The sequence below is a fragment of the Giraffa tippelskirchi genome, chromosome 11 (genome assembly GCF_054371585.1).
Source record: "Giraffa tippelskirchi isolate mGirTip1 chromosome 11, T2T-mGirTip1v1.2.pri, whole genome shotgun sequence".
Taxonomy (NCBI): Eukaryota; Metazoa; Chordata; class Mammalia; order Artiodactyla; family Giraffidae; genus Giraffa; species Giraffa tippelskirchi.
Window position 1 is genome coordinate 120,059,769 of NC_137285.1, and position 16,420 is coordinate 120,076,188.

Below are 16,420 nucleotides of genomic sequence, written 5' to 3' on the forward strand. Positions count from 1 at the left end.
GAAGGGCAGAATTGGAAACGAAGGGGCAGCGCGAAGATACCTGGAAGTGCAGAGGGCTGATCAGCTCCTGACGTTTGTGGGAGAGTTGACTGGAGCTGGAGACTCGGCAAGCTAGGAAATTTGTCGGGGTGACCACAGCAAAGGTAGCTTCCCAACGCAGGGACAGCAACAGGCGGCGCGGGTGGCAAAAGGCTGACAGGTGAAAGATGCGCTCTGGTACTTGGGTTCCCACACCCAGGTAGCGAACCAACAGCTGCCCGCGGCGCGACAGCTGTCGCAGCCAGTGCCAGGGCGGCTGCGGCCCGGCAGGCGCGTGGGGTTGCCAAGGCGGGGGTAGGCGGCCAGTCCAGAGAGCCTGAGCCACCGCGGCACAGCGCCGGGCGGCACACGGGGGCGCGCCTTTCAGCTGCTGCAGCAGGCAATCCAGGTCCCTCTGCAGCGCCCCCACCAGCTGGCTCAATTCCAGCACCTCAGTCTTGAGGAAGCCCTCCAGCGGCAGCCGCGCACTCAGCCCCAGCTCCCCGAAACCCACGCCAGACTCCTCTTGGCGCGTGGTCTCGGTCAGCTGAGCCTGCAGTGACTCCAGTCTCCGCTTGGCTTGCGCTAGGCGTTGCCGCAGCCGCCTTTCGGCGCGCCGCGAGGTCCCGCGGGCCGCGGGCACCCAAGTAGGTGAACACCGCTGTAGCGCACTCAGGATGGCGCGGCTCTGGCGTCGCAACAGCCAGGTCTGGGAGCCAGCACTCAGTCCGCAGATCCGGGGTTCAGGCGGTGTGGGCAGTAGGTGCATCTGAGCCTTGCACTCCTCCAGAGCATCCAGCTCCTTTAGTTCTTAGGGGTTGGAGAGGAGGGGTGAGAGATAAAGACCATCTCTTTCCACCCCACATCCAAGGAGTAGGCCTTGCTCTGACACTTGAACCCATCATTATCCCATAACTGTGTGAATATCCTCCTTTCTATACCTTTATTGGTACCTTTGTTACATTCCCTTGAGCAAGGTGGCATTACTGTGCTGCTTCCCACCCCAACACAGATACCTGATTGCAGCTCACCTGGGCTGGGCATCAGAGTGGCCAGCAGATACTGGGGTGTGTGTGGCTGGGCTCCATTCCCGCTGCTGGAGCTCAGGCAGGCTCGAGTGAGGCTAATCAGGACCTCCCTGTCCTTGTCATCTCCCACAGGACCCCCATAGAAAACTGAAGCTGAGGGTGAGGTCAGAGCCCCTCAGTTTCAGTCCCTCCCATTTCCACCACCTCCCAAACCGAAGTAGTAGATTATGTCCCATCTCAGTGCTCCCCCAGCCCACTCCCTTCTGGGCTCTCCTGGGGGCTGGTGACTACATGGGGGACAGGAGGAGTCTCACCGGCCAGCTCCCTCATGGCAACATTAGGATTGCTAAGGCTGGCCCACAGCTGGTCTTGGATCTGCAGGACGTGGGTCAGGGTCACTTGACTCCTGGGGGTGGAGAGCAGGAAGTCGGGTTTCAAAACTGTCTATATGCTGAGGATTTTCACATCTTTCTCTGCAGCCCAAACTTCTCTCCTGAGCTCCAGACCCATGAGGCTTACTAGTCATTGCCACTTGGCACCTCAAATTTCCTTTCAACTGAAATCATCATTTCCCCCCACACCAGCCACCCAGTTGTCCAACACAGAAATCTGAGACCCATCCTTGACTCTTCCTTCTTCCTCACCCCATATTTACTGTCTCCCCACTGTGACTACTCTAGTCCCAACCACTCATACCATGATCTCATTTCTCGATACTGCCAGAGCCTCCCAAAACTATTCTGCTTGCCTCCAGCCCACCCCATCTGGTCCGTTCTCCACACTGCTGCCAGACTGATCTTTCCAACAGACAAATGGGATCACGTTTCTTCAGCCCTTTAGTGGCTTCCCACTGTCCTCAGGATCCAATCAGTCCCACAAGTCTCTCCTCTCCCCACTGACCCCAGCATGTCCACTTCAGCCACACTGAAGCCTTCTCTCTCCTGCTAAGCTTAGTTGCCTCTGCTCAGAAAGGCCTCATCTCCTCCTGATCTGCCTCTGCTGTCAGGACTCAATTCAAAGCAAGATTCCAAAGTCCTTGGAGAAGCCTTCCTTGACTTCTCCTTGCCCTCACATTTTGGAGCTCCCCAGAGATGAATCCCAGCATGTGAAAATATTCAGTGTTTGCTGAGCGACTGACAGAGCAGGATGGGTGGGGGTCCCTCACCAGTGCCCCCTGTGAGCCTGCAGCTTCATTCCATAGAGCTGCCGGTGTAGCAGGAGGCCATGTAGGAGAAGCAGAGGCATCACTCTGCTTGGGGGTTGCTCAGAGAGTCCTTGCTGGACTAGCTCCATACTGTCGACCAGGACATGGCCCAGCTCCAGGGACTGGTCCCAGAAAACAGGCATGGAGTGCTGAGTGAGCACGGCTGGGGAGGAAGGAAAGTGCTGAGTCAGCACAGTGCAGTTGCCCTCTGGGCTCCAATCCAAGAGCGTATAGGGAAGCTCCTTCCTCACCTGGTAAGGAAGCAGTAGCTTCTGCAGACACAGTAAGCCAAAGACGGAAATCCCTGTGGACAGCAGCCACATTCCCATTTGCTTGTTGAGCAAAAAGCAGTTCTAACTCCAGGTCCGAGACCTCTAGGGGTCAGACATGGGGCTGAGATCAATTGCTGGATAGGGATCAGACTTGAGGCTAAGGGGTCATACAAAGGGGATGAGGGGATCGACCAGGAGACCCGAGTTCAAGCTCAGGCCCAAGAGCAGGATAAAGTCCTAGAAGCCATCTCTAGACAGCAAACCCACCCTTGGCTCCATCCAACAGTCCCAGCAAGGGCTGCAGCAGCTCTTTTGGCCAGTGAGGCATAAGATGACAGTTCTCCAGCACCAGCCATTCCCCCCTGAGCATAGCCTTGCGGAGAGAGCTGATCACAGTGGAAACTGGGTCCCAGGTTTCAGAGCCCAGAGCTATCACCTTCAGATGCTTCTTCCCCTGGAGACCAACAACAAAATGGCAGAGTAACTCAAAGAGATCCTAGGATGACCCAAAGGACCCAGAGTAATGCCACAGATGACCCAGAAAGTCCCTGAGTAATCCAGAAAGATCCATGAGAATGCTGGGGGTGGGGATGGGCCCACCACTCACCCCAGCCCTAAGAGCCCCATCACTCTGTGACCAAGAGGCTAGGCTCAAACCTGCTCGTGTGTGGCAGCCAGTTTCCGGATAACGGTCAGGTGATGCAGGGTGGCAGTGGGATGACCGGGTGGTGGCAACAAGATCAGTATGGGCTGAGTAGCCTGAGTGTGTTCAAAGGGGATGGTGTGGGCACTCAGGTTTTCATCCAGGGGCCGGCCCAGGAGGCTGGTGGTGAAGGTTGCCAGGGTACTGACCAGGCACTCAGGTCTCAGCACCCGCCACAGGATCAGCTTCTGGAGGAGGCTCAGTGGGTGAGCCCCCGGCCCTGGTGCAGGGCCCAGCACACTGGATGATAGCGACAGGTAAGCCTGCCAAACATTGGCATGGCCCACCAGGGATGCACACAGCCCAGCAAATGGAGGCAGCACCTCCAACATCTCACATTCGTGCCAGGCTCTCAGCCCTAGCCAGGCCGGTCGAGCCACACCTGGGACTGGTTTTTCGCAGCCTGTGCTTGGAGAGACTGGCAGTCCAGGCCAGAGGGCCAGCCTCTCCAGCACCGGCGCCTTCCTTGCCACTCGCAACAGAGCCAGAGCACCCAAGACACCCACCAAGGGTACGCAGGTCAGGCCCAGTGTAGCCACAGTGCTGCCTAGTAGCTGGTGGGTCAGCTGTCTCTTCAGCTGCAGCAGACGGCAGGTTACTTCCTCCCGCTGGTGAATCTCACCCTTTATGCTTGTCAGAGCCCGCTTGGTGGCAGCTAGACAATTCTCTGGACTCATACGGAAAAGTGGTAGTAGGTTCTGCAGTGAGCTAAGAGCCTTTATGATGGTCATGCCATGCCAGACCACACGCCGATAGGGTGCCCACAGTGCCACCTCCTTCAGCCTCAGCTCTTCTAGGTCCTCTAAATGGGCACGCAGCTGACACAGCTCCGCCTGGGCCCTCACCACGTCTCGCAGGAACTTGGCTGGTTTCTGACGCCGTGGGCCCTGGAGCAGTAGCATCGTCAGCAGCCGCTCCTACAAACAGTCACTTATTGCATGGATCTGGCCCTTCTCCATGTAGTTCCCCGGTCAGCGACATTCATCTCCACCCCCATACTGGGGCCCATCCCAACCCATAGACTGAATCCCCAAGCACCTCAACAGCCCCTGCAGCTTCCCAGGAGTCCAGGAATCTGATGGTCAGGTCCCACCAGCGGGTCTCAAGCTCAGGACGCTCCGTGCACAAGATTTCCCACAGCATCCGTTCTTCTAGGATTTCCATGTTCACGCCCAGGTCCAGCACATTCAGCCCCTTCAGCAATTCACAGCCTAGCACTTGGAGTCACACAGGAGATGCTTAACCCCTTCCCTTTGGCAGAGCCAGGGGTGAGGGGCCCAGGGAGTGTGGCTACCGGCTATGGTCCTGAGCCCGCTCTAGGTCAGATTAAGTGAAGCTCGGGCCCTGGTGTGTCCACAAAGGTGTGCTGGCAACTCACTCACTGGGCCTCACCTTTTTCCAAGGCATTGAGGGGGACAGTAGTACTCAGATAGAGGCAGAAGCCAGGCTGCACCTGGGGTGGGCTCAGCTGTTCCCGCTGAAGTAGCCATTGCAGTTCTGGGCAGTCTAGGCCCAGATCCATGTTGGTCAGTAGCACAGGCAGGCCTGCGCAGGGGAGACAAGGACACCTTACCCACCATGCCAGCACCTGGGGCCCCCATGCACTAAGTCTGGCTCCAACCCAGGGTTCTTCCAGAGAATTAGTGCCTAGGGTGAAGGTAGGGGCTGAGGTCAGACTGGAGGTTGAGAGGCCTGTGGGGCCACTGCGTAGGGGAGGACACAGGAGACCTTGGGTGGAGGGCCTGCATTCTCACCACGGGCAGCTGCCTCCTGGAGCTGAGGCCCCAGCTCTGGGCTGGTGCCTGAGAAGACCTGGAGGTCGGGAGGGGGCGGGGACTGAGTTTCCTCCTCATCCTGCTGTTCTTTCTCCTTTCGCTCCTGCTGCCCTTCCTTTTCCTCCTTTGTCTCCTTGATTGTCCTTTCTTCTGCCTTCTGCTCCTTTGTTTTATCATACTCATCACTATCATCATCTTCATCTTCCATGTTCTCCTCTTTAGACTTTCCTTTTTGATTTCTCTTAAACCCCTTCCCTGTGGCAGGAAGATGAAGAGGAGCTCTTTTCAGGGAGGGAATCAGGCTCCTGGGGAGCCCTATTCACCCAAGGACTCCAGCTCATGAAGGAAGGTCTGCAGGAAGACACCATAGGAAAGTCACTTAAGCTCTCTACAACTCAATTTCCTCATCTGCAAGATGGGTTGATATTAGTGCATTACTAACACCACATAGGGTTCCTGTGAAGATGACGTGAAACAATGCACAGAAAGCACTCCACTGGCACCTGGCAAGCACTCAGTAGAGGGTAGCTCTCAGTAACTATAAAATTCCAGGGAGGGGTTCTAGTCACCCCTGAAACTAGCTCCATTCCTGCCTTTCTGTAGGTTGGCTAGAGGAGTCAGTGCACTTCCCTTTTTGCCTGAGCTAATTCTGTCGCTAACAACTATAAGAGTCACCGCCAGCATAGAGATCAGTGCCTGGAAGTATCGATTTGTAAAAGAAAGTCCATCAATTGTAGCCTTGGCCACAACATGGGCAGTGCTGTGGACACAGGTGGTTGGTTAACCAACAGCCATCTGCAATCCCCTTCTCTTTGCCTCCTCTACTACAGGAGCTGGAAAAGATGAATAGTTTTTTGTTTTGTTTTGTTTTATGTTGGGAAATTTAAGAATTTTAAGTTTTTTAAAAAATTAAGTGTTTAAGAAATGGGCAAGTAGAGGTTGCCAGACCCACAATTTGATGTGTTTGTTTCCTATTGCTTAACAAATTACCACAAACTTAACAGCTAAAAACAACACCTATTTATTATCTCTCAGGTTACTAGGTTAAAAACCTGACCAGGCACTCTGCTCAGAGTTATACTGGGCTAAAATTGAGACTAAAATAACAGGTTGCAGTGCTCAACTGGGACTTGAGTGTTCTTCCAGGCTTACCATTTTATGGGTTTTGTTTGTTTGTTTTTATTGTTTTATTGAAGTACAGTTCGTTTATAGTGCTGTTAGTTTCAGGTATACAGCAAAATGATTCAAATATATATATGTGTATTCTTTTTCAGATTTTATCCATTATAGGTTATTACAAGATATTGAATATAGTTCCCTGTGCTATAAGTAGGTCCTTGTTGTTTATCTATTGTATCTATAGTAGTATATATTAATATCTGCTAATTCCAAGCTCCTAATTTATCCTCCCCCTCCTTCCCCTTTAGTAACCATAACTTTATTTTCTATAAATATGTCTGTTTTGTAAATAAATTCATTTGTATCATTTTTTTAGATTCCACATATAAGTGATATATGCTATTTGTGCATCTGGCTATCCAGGTTTCTGGAAGATCTTTTATTTTTCTGATGAAAGGGACAGATATTGCCTAGGAACACCTCTGACATGACGCTTGGAGGGATAGTAGCATTTGATAGCAAATACGGTGGCTTTAAAACAATAGAAATTTATTCTCTTAGTGGCCTTGAGACCAGAAATCCAAAATCAAAGTGTTGGCAAGATTGCACTCCTTCTGAAGGCTTCAAGGAAGATTTCTTTGTTGCCTCTTCCAGCTTCTGGTGGTTCTAGGAGTTCCTTGGCTCATGGCTACATAATTCCACTGTCTTTCCCTTCATATGGCCTTCCTCTGTGCACATATGCCTTATCTTCTATCTCTTATAAGGACACTTATCATTGGGTTTAGGCCAACCCTGGAAATCTAGGATGGTCTCATTGCAAACCCTTAACTTAAGTATATCTACAAAGACTCCTTTTCCAAAAAAAGAGCACATTCATAAGTTCTGGAGGTTAGGATGAGGATATATCTTTTGGGTGGGCACCATCCAACCCACTACAATGTGATAAATGACTATGCCAAGGGTCATAGGTCAGAGAGCTAGAAGATTCTGGGTGCTTGGAGGCAACACTGAAGCCTTACACCTGCTTATCCCAGTCCTTTTTATTGGATAAGAAGGACTTATCCAATAAAATAAGTCCATTTGTTTAAGCCATGGTGAGTGGAATTTTTGTTACAGGTAGTAAGTGGCAGTGAGGATTTTTCTTTTCCTTACTGGTAAGGTGGCTAGGCTATGTGTAGCTAAAAAGCTGGCTTATCTCATAGGACTTGGCCCCTGTGCTCACTGAACTTTAGTGGACTTAGTAGAAGATGCTGGAGCAAGCTGGCTACACCTCTTCTTACTGAAACAATCTCTAGAAAGAACTTAAAGGAATGAGAAGCATTCCTTTCTTCTCATATCAAGCAGTGTTAGATCACACATGATCAGATACTCATGCACCTTGCCGACTTGTAAAAAATGATTCTGTACATCATATCACATGGAACAGGAAATCACGGGCTATTGGAAAATCAGGGATGCCTCCAGGTTCATCACAAGCACTTCTCTCCCTGCATTCCCTGCCTGACAAGAGTAGTCTCTCTCCCCTTTTTGATCCACATACTTCCAAGTAGGGGCTGCATTCCATGGCCAGTCAGCCTAAGCTTCCCACTAATACTATTTTCTTACTACAGCCCTGAGGTGAGGGCCAAGGTTTAGATGGATGACAGTACACTGAGGCTTAGTGGAATTGGTGGAGTCCCCAGAACCAATGTTAAGAGACAGAAGCCAGAAGTTGGGGCTTAAATGCAACAATGAGAATATATCAAGAGTTCTGGCGTCAGTTAATAGATAGCTAATGGAGTCTTTACAAATGAAATCTGGAGGGAAAAAGATGAGAGATTTTAGGGGATTCGCCAGAAATTCCCCCATCTGGTAATAAGTGTTTGCTTAATTTTACAGCACATCCTAAGCCCCTATACCCATTCCAATAGGAAATGGACATTTACGGTATAACAGCTACCAACAGGGTACTCTTGCCTGACGTTCCTCTCACAGATACTTCTGGGGGACAATGGGAAAGGAAAATTATACTATTTATCAGAACTCAGGGCAGCTGAACTGGCTGTCCAAGAACTCACTCCAATGAATTCGATTAGCCAGTGAAATGATGCTAATCTTTTATCTTCTGTCTGGCATTGCACAGTATATGCTAGAGACCAATATAATGTGTATTTCTTACCCTTTCCAAGTTTCTAAACAGAAGTTTATTATAGTTATCTTGATTTGATTTTGCTTCTCTTTGCTTATCAGGTGTATTCTTAAGGTGAGATTCACTTAATCTAGTGTAGTTTACAGAACCACCATGAAAAGCCATATCCAGATCTGATCAAGAGATTATTCAGTTTCAGGACTCAAAATTGGATACAGCAGCTAGATGTTTCTTTAGGGTGTCTCTTATTAGAGAGGGGGTAAATTAATTTATAGCCACATGTGTGCTAGCTGTATAGTGTATGTTTTTGTATGGGCACAATAGAAAGTCATATACTGGACAGTCAAGGGATGGACTGTAATATTGATAGCAGTAAGACACTGGTAGTAATAGTGACTACTGACTCAATGGACATGAATTTGAGCCAACTCTGGGAGACAGTGAAGGACAGGGAAGCCTGGCATGCTGTAGTCCATGGGGTCACCAAGAGTCGGACATGACTCAGCGACTAAACAGCAACAACAAATAATGACTAATGTTTTTGAGAACTTATTATACATTAGGCACTGTGTGAACTCTTTTTTTCATGAATTATCTTAATTCTCACAACACTTTATGAGATGGCTATAATTAAGACCCTGATTTTATTGGCAAACAAACTTAGGCTTTCAGTTCAGTTTAGTCACTCAGTTGTGTCCGACTCTTTGCGACCCCATGGACTGCAGCACGCCAGGCCTCCCTGTCCATCACCAACTCCCAGAGTTTACTCAAACTCATCTCCATTGAGTCGGTGATGCCATCCAACCATCTCATCCTCTGTCATCCCCTTCTCCTCCTGCCTTCAATCTTTCCCAACATCAGGGGTCAGCTCTTCGCATCAGGTGGCCAAAGTATTGGAGTTTCAGCTTCAACATCAGTCCTTCGAATGAACACCCAGGACTGATCTCCTTTAGGATGAACTGGTTGGATCTCCTTGCAGTCCAAGGGATTCTCAAGAGTCTTCTCAAACACCACAGTTCAAAAGCATCAATTCTTCAGCGCTCAGCTTTCTTTATAGTCCAACTCTCACATCCATACATGACTACTGGAAAAACCATAGCCTTGACTAGACAGACCTTTGTTGGCAAAGTAATGTCTCTGCTTTTTAATATTTTTTAAACTTAGGCTTTAGAGAGATTAAATACCTTGCCTTAGGTCACACAGCTAGCAAAATGCAAATATTTGACCCAGATAGTCTGCTTATAGAGCCCCGGTTACAGACCACTTTATTATACACCTTCTGTTCCAGAAGTCTATTGTTTTTACCACTACAACCCTCAGCCCCTTCTTCTGGGAAATAAACACTCTTCCTTCCTTCCCCTAGGAAATGCTCCTTCTGATCCTCTACCCAGATGGGTCCCTGATCCAAGCAGAACCAATGGAAATATTTCCCCAGAATTCCTGATAAATTTGAATAGGAAAGCTCTGAGTTGCAGTCCAAGGTTCTAATAGTGCTGAGCAGACTAGGAAGTGGAAGATTATGGTCAGCCACATAGATTCACAATCGTTGCAGTATGGGCCCAAAAATATACATGTGACCTGATTTATTAATATCATATTGGCTGAAGAAATCTGGGATACCCTGGCCATGAATATTTAGTGTCTTCCTTGTGAAAGGGAAGAGTGCATGTGGCTGAGAGTGTTGAGCAGCTCAAATACCAAGAAGCGTTGTGTTTATTATCCCTGGATTTACCTGTGCCATTGGTGGGACCGGTGGCCAAGTGTCCAGCCTCTTCCAGAGGCAGCGGCTTCAGCCAGATGAGGGCCTGGTTGCCGGGGTCAAGCAGCAGGGGCCAACGGCAACTGAAGTAGTGAGTGCAACTTCGCAAAAGCAGCGCTGCCAGGCGGGCTGACTTTGCCTGGGGCTTCATGTCTCGGTCCCACTGGAACTGTTCAGATTCGGAGCTCAACAAGGACACAAGGCTGAAGGGAGAGCGTATGGAGAGCAGGGGATTCTTTGGCAATGTGGTGATAGATTTCTGCATCTGCTTCAGTGCCTGTGCCACGTCATCTGGGCCCAGTGGTTCCTGACAGCCCCTGCAGAGAGCCAGCCACTTGTCAAACAGCTCCTGGCGTCGCACTGGTGGGAAGGGACCCAAGTAGTTGATGGCAGCCGAACACAAGAGGGCATCTCCGAGCACCGTAGAGGAGTGACCCTTCAACTTCTGGTGTGGAAGGGAAGACCAGATGGTGTGTATGCCGGTGGGGAGGGTAGAGGTAGAAGGTCTGGCAGAGAGGGAGTGAGGCAGGGTGTGGGGGAAAGCATGGCAAGGAGGGCAGAGTGGAACAGAGGGAGGCGGTAAGGGCACGGGGAGGGGCAGAGGAGTGGTCTGCGGTGCAGAAATGAGCTTTAGGGGGAAATCTAGAAGGAGCTGGTTACCTGGAGCTCCGTAACCCAGGAATGCATAGGTGTGAGCAGGGCAGCCTCAACCGGCCATTTGTGATGTTGGCCACACTGAGCCTGCCCCAGATTCTCGACCACACGCTTGTGGGAAGTTTGGGCATTTTCCAGATTCTTGGACAGGGCCAAATTGTGCTCTAAAAGCTCCTGGGCCTGGAACTGGTACTGGCCCAGGCGGGCCTGCTCCCTAGCCAGTGTCGCCTCCACCTGCCGCAACAGTAGGCCTGTGGGCAGTCCTCGGCGCTGTGCCAGCCCGTAGCACAGAACAGCCCAGAGCCAGGCTGCCAGGCTTGCTGCAGGTATGCTCACTGCCCGCAAGTCTGCATCGCTCATGCCTGGAGCCTTCAGAGCCAGGTTTAACTTGATCATCTCTGCATCTGTCATCTTCTCCTTGGGGAAGAACACCAGCTCCTGGGGGAGTGTGTGTTAAGAGGGGTGGGGGAAGACATGCATGCTCTGACCTTTCCCCAACAGCCTCGCTCTGCCAAGTTGCTGCTTCGTGCCTCCATTTCTCCTCCTCCATGGAGCCCCACATTCCTTACCTGATAAAAATCCTCAGAGCATAGCAGCTGCTTGGCACTGGCCCAGCCTGTTTCACGGTGGAAGAGGTCACACAGAGCATTGGTCACCTGGACTACAGACTCTGGTGGTGCTCGATAGCTTCGTATCTCCTCAAAGTCAGCCACCTGCAGCTGGCTCAGGGGCCCCAGAAATGCTTTGCCCATCTAAATGAGGAGAGATGTGCAGTTGAAGTGAACTCCCAGAATGTCCTCTCTTCCTTCAAGGTATTTCCAGAAGGGATCACCTTCTCCTAGGGTCTCCCAGGGACCACACCCCAAGCCATCCTATTACCTTTGCCGCAGGAGACTCCATGACAAGTCAACCCATCCTCTCCTCTGGGCATCCTATGAGAGGTTGTCCCCTTCCAAGAGGGGATCAGTGCAGGGCAGGTGGTAAGAAGAGCTCACCTGCTCTAGGAAAGCCTCATACTGAGCCCGCAGGGCATCCCGCTGCTTGGTCAGGTTCTCAATGAGGTTCTCCTGCTGCCAACACTCTGTCAGCTGCCGCTTGTACAGAATCTTGCTTTGGTCTAGTTGATGATTCAGTCTGCTCAGGCTCTGTGAACAGAGTTTAGGCTCTGCAGCTCCAGATCTTGGGCCAGGTGGGACTACCCCAAGGGAAGACCCCCACACGGGCTTGGACTCAGGCATACTTCTGACAGTTGTATGACCAAGTTGACAGGGTGACCAAGTTGAACTCCAAGTAGGCTACAGATACGTGCTGAGCTCTGAAACTGTCATTCTCCAGTCTGTGAGTTATACATCTAGTCAGGCAGCCTCACTGAGTGGGTTGGGTGCTTCTGACCTACCAAGGCAATCTGAATCCAAAGCCTACATGCTTAACCACTGGGAGACACTCTATCTTACTTGACCCGCTAGTGGCATTTGTCACAGAAGAAGCTCCTCCTTGTTGAAACATTCTCCTCCCTTGACTTTCATGAGACCATGTTCTTCTTTGGCTTCTGTGGCTGCCCTTCCTCATTCTCTTCCTCTTAAATATTCTCTTCCCTTAAATATTCCTCAAAAAGTTTTCAGAGCCCCCTTCTCTTATCATCTTTCTGTGTACCTCCCTAAACTCATGGCTCTGATTATCACTTATATTTTGACAACTCAAAATTCTTATATCTAGCCAGATTCTTCCCCAAGACCCACACCTCCACATCCATCTGCTTAGTGGGAATTTCCTCTTCAACGTCTCACAGACCCCTCAGACTCCACATATCCAGAAATTAATGTATTGGCTATGGCTCCTCAGATCTCTTGCAATCCTATTCATCTCTTCATGTATTCTTTTCTCAGAGATCTATGGCAAAATACATCCAAGTTTCCCAAGGAAGAAACCTGATGGTTACCCTGACTCCACCTCTTCTAGTCCCCAAAATCGAACCCATCTTCAAGCAAGGCCTTTCTGTTTTATCTCCAATATGTCTCTCACATCTACTTCCATCCCCAAAACCATGACTCACACCCATGCTCTCTCACTCCTGATGTTTTGCACTGGCTTCCTAACTCCTACTCCCCCTCCTCTAATCTGCTTTTCAGGCTGCAAGCCTATTTGGTTTTCTCAAAGGCAAATATCATATCATCATGTCTCTTAACACTGTTGCATTTGGTTTACAAATGCATTTGGTTTACAATACCTCCGTGACCAGGAGGCTTCTGTTCATCTTTCCAACCTCATTTGCTTTTCCTCTCCCAGCAGTATGCTCTCTAGTCATTCCAGACTTTCAGTTCCTCCAACGTGGCACACATCTTCTTGCCTCTGGGCCTTTGCACCTGCTGTTACTTCAGCCTGTGACATTCTTCCCACCCCCTTTCATACCAAATCTCACCTGACCTTCAGGTATCAACCTTGATGTACTTCATTCTTGTGTTTACATATTTAAGGAATGCTTTTGGTGCTTACCAATGCCTCTGTGCTACACAGTGTGGTACTATGCTCTCTCTAGGAAGTTTTCTTTTTTTTACTTCTTTTTTATTTTTTTTAAATTATGAAAATATGATAACACATTTACCAGAAACTTGGAAAATACGGAACAATGGTACATCTAGTTCTACTATATATTTCAATTATTTTTCAAGTAGATAAATTAAGATTTTTAATTGGAGTTCAATATCAAGCTCTCAAAAATTAATAGAATAAATATACAGAGAAGTATAAGGATACAGTAGACCTGAAAAGCACTATGAACCAACTCAACCTAAGACTTATACAATTTTAGGAAGTCTTTCTTGATACTTCAGAGCACCCTGGACTTGCTGTCATAATGCATTGTTTTGTAATTACTTGCACGAGCCTATATCTTCCAGCAAACTAGGCACCATGAAGGACAGGAGAGTGCCTTATCTTTATTAGGAGGCCATCTACTATCAATACATGATGACATTTATTGGGCTCTTGCCATGTGCCAGCACTTTGAAATACTTTACATATAAAGGCCTCACTTAATCCTCATCCTAACCTCTTTGGAGCTGAGTTTTTTCATTCGTAAAATGAAAGAAAGAATGGCCTCCTTAGAAAAGTGGAGGTGAGAATTCTATCTATCTAGAGTTAAACATAAATGTCTCCTGCATTGCAGGCGGATTCTTTACCAACTGAGCCATGAGGGAAGAAGCCAGCATAGATGTAGACATGGACAAAAGTATTAATGAGTGCTCAGACAAAAAATATGGAATTAAGCTTTGCTGAGCACAGTCATAAATAAATGAACCAAGTGAATATGAAAGGGAAGAGAGATGGATGGGTCCAAGATGACTCCTGGGGTTCAGCTTAAGTGACTAAGTGGAGGGCAGTGCCATTTCCTGTGGTGGGCAACTGTGAAACAAGTACACACAGTTATGGCTGTTAAGTGAATGCCCCTGAGACTATGAACATCTCTTATCCAGCTTTTGGGCTTCTTGTGTTCTGACCCAGGGATCAGAGAATAATAGCTCCCCTAAACCATATCAAAAATTCCTGGTATTAATCATTTGGGGAAAAAGCAAGACCAAGACAGAAAACTGGAATTTGGAAATCATGGGAAAGAGGACTCCCATCCATCAATGAACTTCTTAATTTTTTGCATCTCAACCGAGTCTTAATTTTTCATCTAAGCTAGTGATCCTCCATGGCGAATGGTAGAAGGCCAACAGTACTATGATGACTCCACAGGACACAGTGAAAACCACATATGTAGATACTATATAAGCCACGCCCCTGGGGTTGTGCAACACCGAAGGATAGCCCTGAGGACACCCATCAGAAGAGGAGGGTTAGGCATGGGGAGCTGGAAGACCGGAAAGCCCAGGAGAAAGTAAGTCATATTATCTGCTTGTGAACTGATCACCAGTAACTATCTCACTGTAGTTACTCCTGAATCTTCATCAAAGTTTTGTGTAAGCAGGAAAGGGAAAAAAATGCATTATCAGAATTCCTCTTATTAAAAATGAAATAAAACCAAAAAAATGTCTATTTTAGGAAAGCATTTATAACTAAGAGTGTTTGACTACAGAAGATGTCATGATGCCACTGCTACCAGTGTTAGCTAGATATGAGTGGTTTGTTTATTCAAAGAAGAAAATTGCTCTGTATAAGAAAGCAACAGGATTTAGAGTAAGGACTGGAAAAAAAAATCTCTTGTTACATGAGCATTGTCTTTGGGAAGCTCTAAAGGAAAAATAGGGTGACTGAATAGCATTGGGAGCAGTGCTGGGGAGATGGGACAGGGAGAGAAAACTCTCTCACTAGGAAATGCCCTGTAGAGGAAGGTGACGGGAAAACAGGACACTGAGATCTAGTAAACCATTTAAACCTATTTCTGGTTCTGTTCTAAAATGTAAATTGCCCCACTGCCATCACCCATCTGCATTTCCCCACTGTACCTAACAGTGTACATTTTTGCATATAGAGTGTATAAATTTGTGTATTTGGTGTATTGTGCAAGGACACGCTGCAGGAACAAAGGGGTATGGGAAGAGAGGACAGCTACAAGAGGTGTGCCCACCAGCAGTGAGCGATAGAGAATCCAGGAGAAGAGGATTAAAGTGAGAGGGGACCATGAGGATGTAATCCTGCCCCATCCTCAATGGGAATCTCTGCAGAGCTTGGGGAGCATACTGAACTTCACACAGTCAAGGTACTAGGGACAACCAGAAGCAGACACTTGGGTTTCATACATTTAGAGGAATCAGCCTGATCACAGATGTGCCACAGGGAACTTTGAGCCTGAGCTCTAGAGGAGAGGCAGCAGGGATTAGAGACATCCCCTGGGGGAAGGGGAACTCTCAGGAGACCAGAACTAAGGTTCAGTCTGGCTGGTTTCTGCAGTCATTGTTTGGGCTCCTGCTTTGACCTACTGTTCATGCTTCAAACTCCTCTCCCCCTTACCTTATGGGAGCCTTTCAGCTGCGCCTCCAAGTTGAAGACCAGGGTGGCGTGGACACTGTGCTTCTCAATCAGCATCTTCAGATTTTCCAGGGCATTCTGTATCCTGAAGACAAAGTGTGCCAGTGAGTGGACCTGAGGGAGTGGAAGGAGATGCAGGGGAGGGAATGGGGGTCACTCACCGCTTGGCCCTGTTCTTAATGTGCAGGGTCATCCATTGCTGCTGCAGTACGAAGGTGTCCAAGAAGTCCAGGAACGTCTTGGGCGTGACAAGTGGTAACTCAGGGCACAGGTGCCCTTGGTAGCTGGCAGCCGAAAGGTGGATGAGAGCCATGGCTTTGGCCACACTGGGAACTGAGGCCTGGATGTCTGGGAACCTCAAGGAGTCTGCAACAGGCATGGCTTTAGCCTGGACTTGTGAGCTTGGAGGGGAAGAAAGGAAAGAGACCCTCTCCTCGCTCAGGAAAGAGGGCAGAAAAGGTGAAGGGAGGCTCAACCATGTTCTAGAGAGAGACTGACCCAAATAACAGTCCTCTTTAGAACCTGCTCTGATGAGGGGTGAGGACAGGTAAAGAGGGCTCACCGTCATCAAGGGGCGGGCTCTGAGCACCCTTCAGATGATGCTGGGCCACAGCGACCAGGGAATCTTGGTCCCAGGGTTCATAGCGGTCAGTGCTGGCGATGGCCAGTTGAAGGAGCCTCAGGAAAAGGGTGGAGGGTAGCTGTTTGTGGGCCTGGTCATCTCCGATCAGGATGAACATGTGCAGGTGGCTGCGCACCTGGTGGTAGAACCTGTGGGGCAGGAGCTCT

At 49.0% G+C, this 16,420-nt stretch overlaps 1 protein-coding gene across 2 annotated transcripts in view; it reads right to left on the bottom strand.

The window, feature by feature from the left end:
* The window catches only part of DNHD1 (dynein heavy chain domain 1), a 61,511-nt gene that overhangs the window by 541 nt on the left and 44,550 nt on the right, over positions 1-16,420 (bottom strand). The window contains exons 28-45 of one of the 2 annotated variants that reach the window (XM_081540928.1): positions 16,194-16,402; positions 15,793-15,997; positions 15,614-15,716; positions 11,656-11,805; positions 11,230-11,412; positions 10,667-11,098; positions 9,980-10,451; positions 4,980-5,255; positions 4,618-4,770; positions 4,264-4,442; positions 3,375-4,142; positions 3,180-3,281; positions 2,790-2,976; positions 2,502-2,624; positions 2,212-2,413; positions 1,361-1,452; positions 1,050-1,199; positions 41-828 (exon numbers count right to left, since the gene is read on the bottom strand). In XM_081540928.1, coding sequence (XP_081397054.1) covers positions 41-828; positions 1,050-1,199; positions 1,361-1,452; positions 2,212-2,413; positions 2,502-2,624; positions 2,790-2,976; positions 3,180-3,281; positions 3,375-4,142; positions 4,264-4,442; positions 4,618-4,770; positions 4,980-5,255; positions 9,980-10,451; positions 10,667-11,098; positions 11,230-11,412; positions 11,656-11,805; positions 15,614-15,716; positions 15,793-15,997; positions 16,194-16,402 — 4,774 coding nt within the window. Of the gene's footprint in view, positions 1-40; positions 829-1,049; positions 1,200-1,360; positions 1,453-2,211; positions 2,414-2,501; positions 2,625-2,789; positions 2,977-3,179; positions 4,143-4,263; positions 4,443-4,617; positions 4,771-4,979; positions 5,256-9,979; positions 10,452-10,666; positions 11,099-11,229; positions 11,413-11,655; positions 11,806-15,613; positions 15,717-15,792; positions 15,998-16,193; positions 16,403-16,420 lie in introns of both variants that reach the window. The other variant, XM_081540929.1, reaches the window with a different exon arrangement.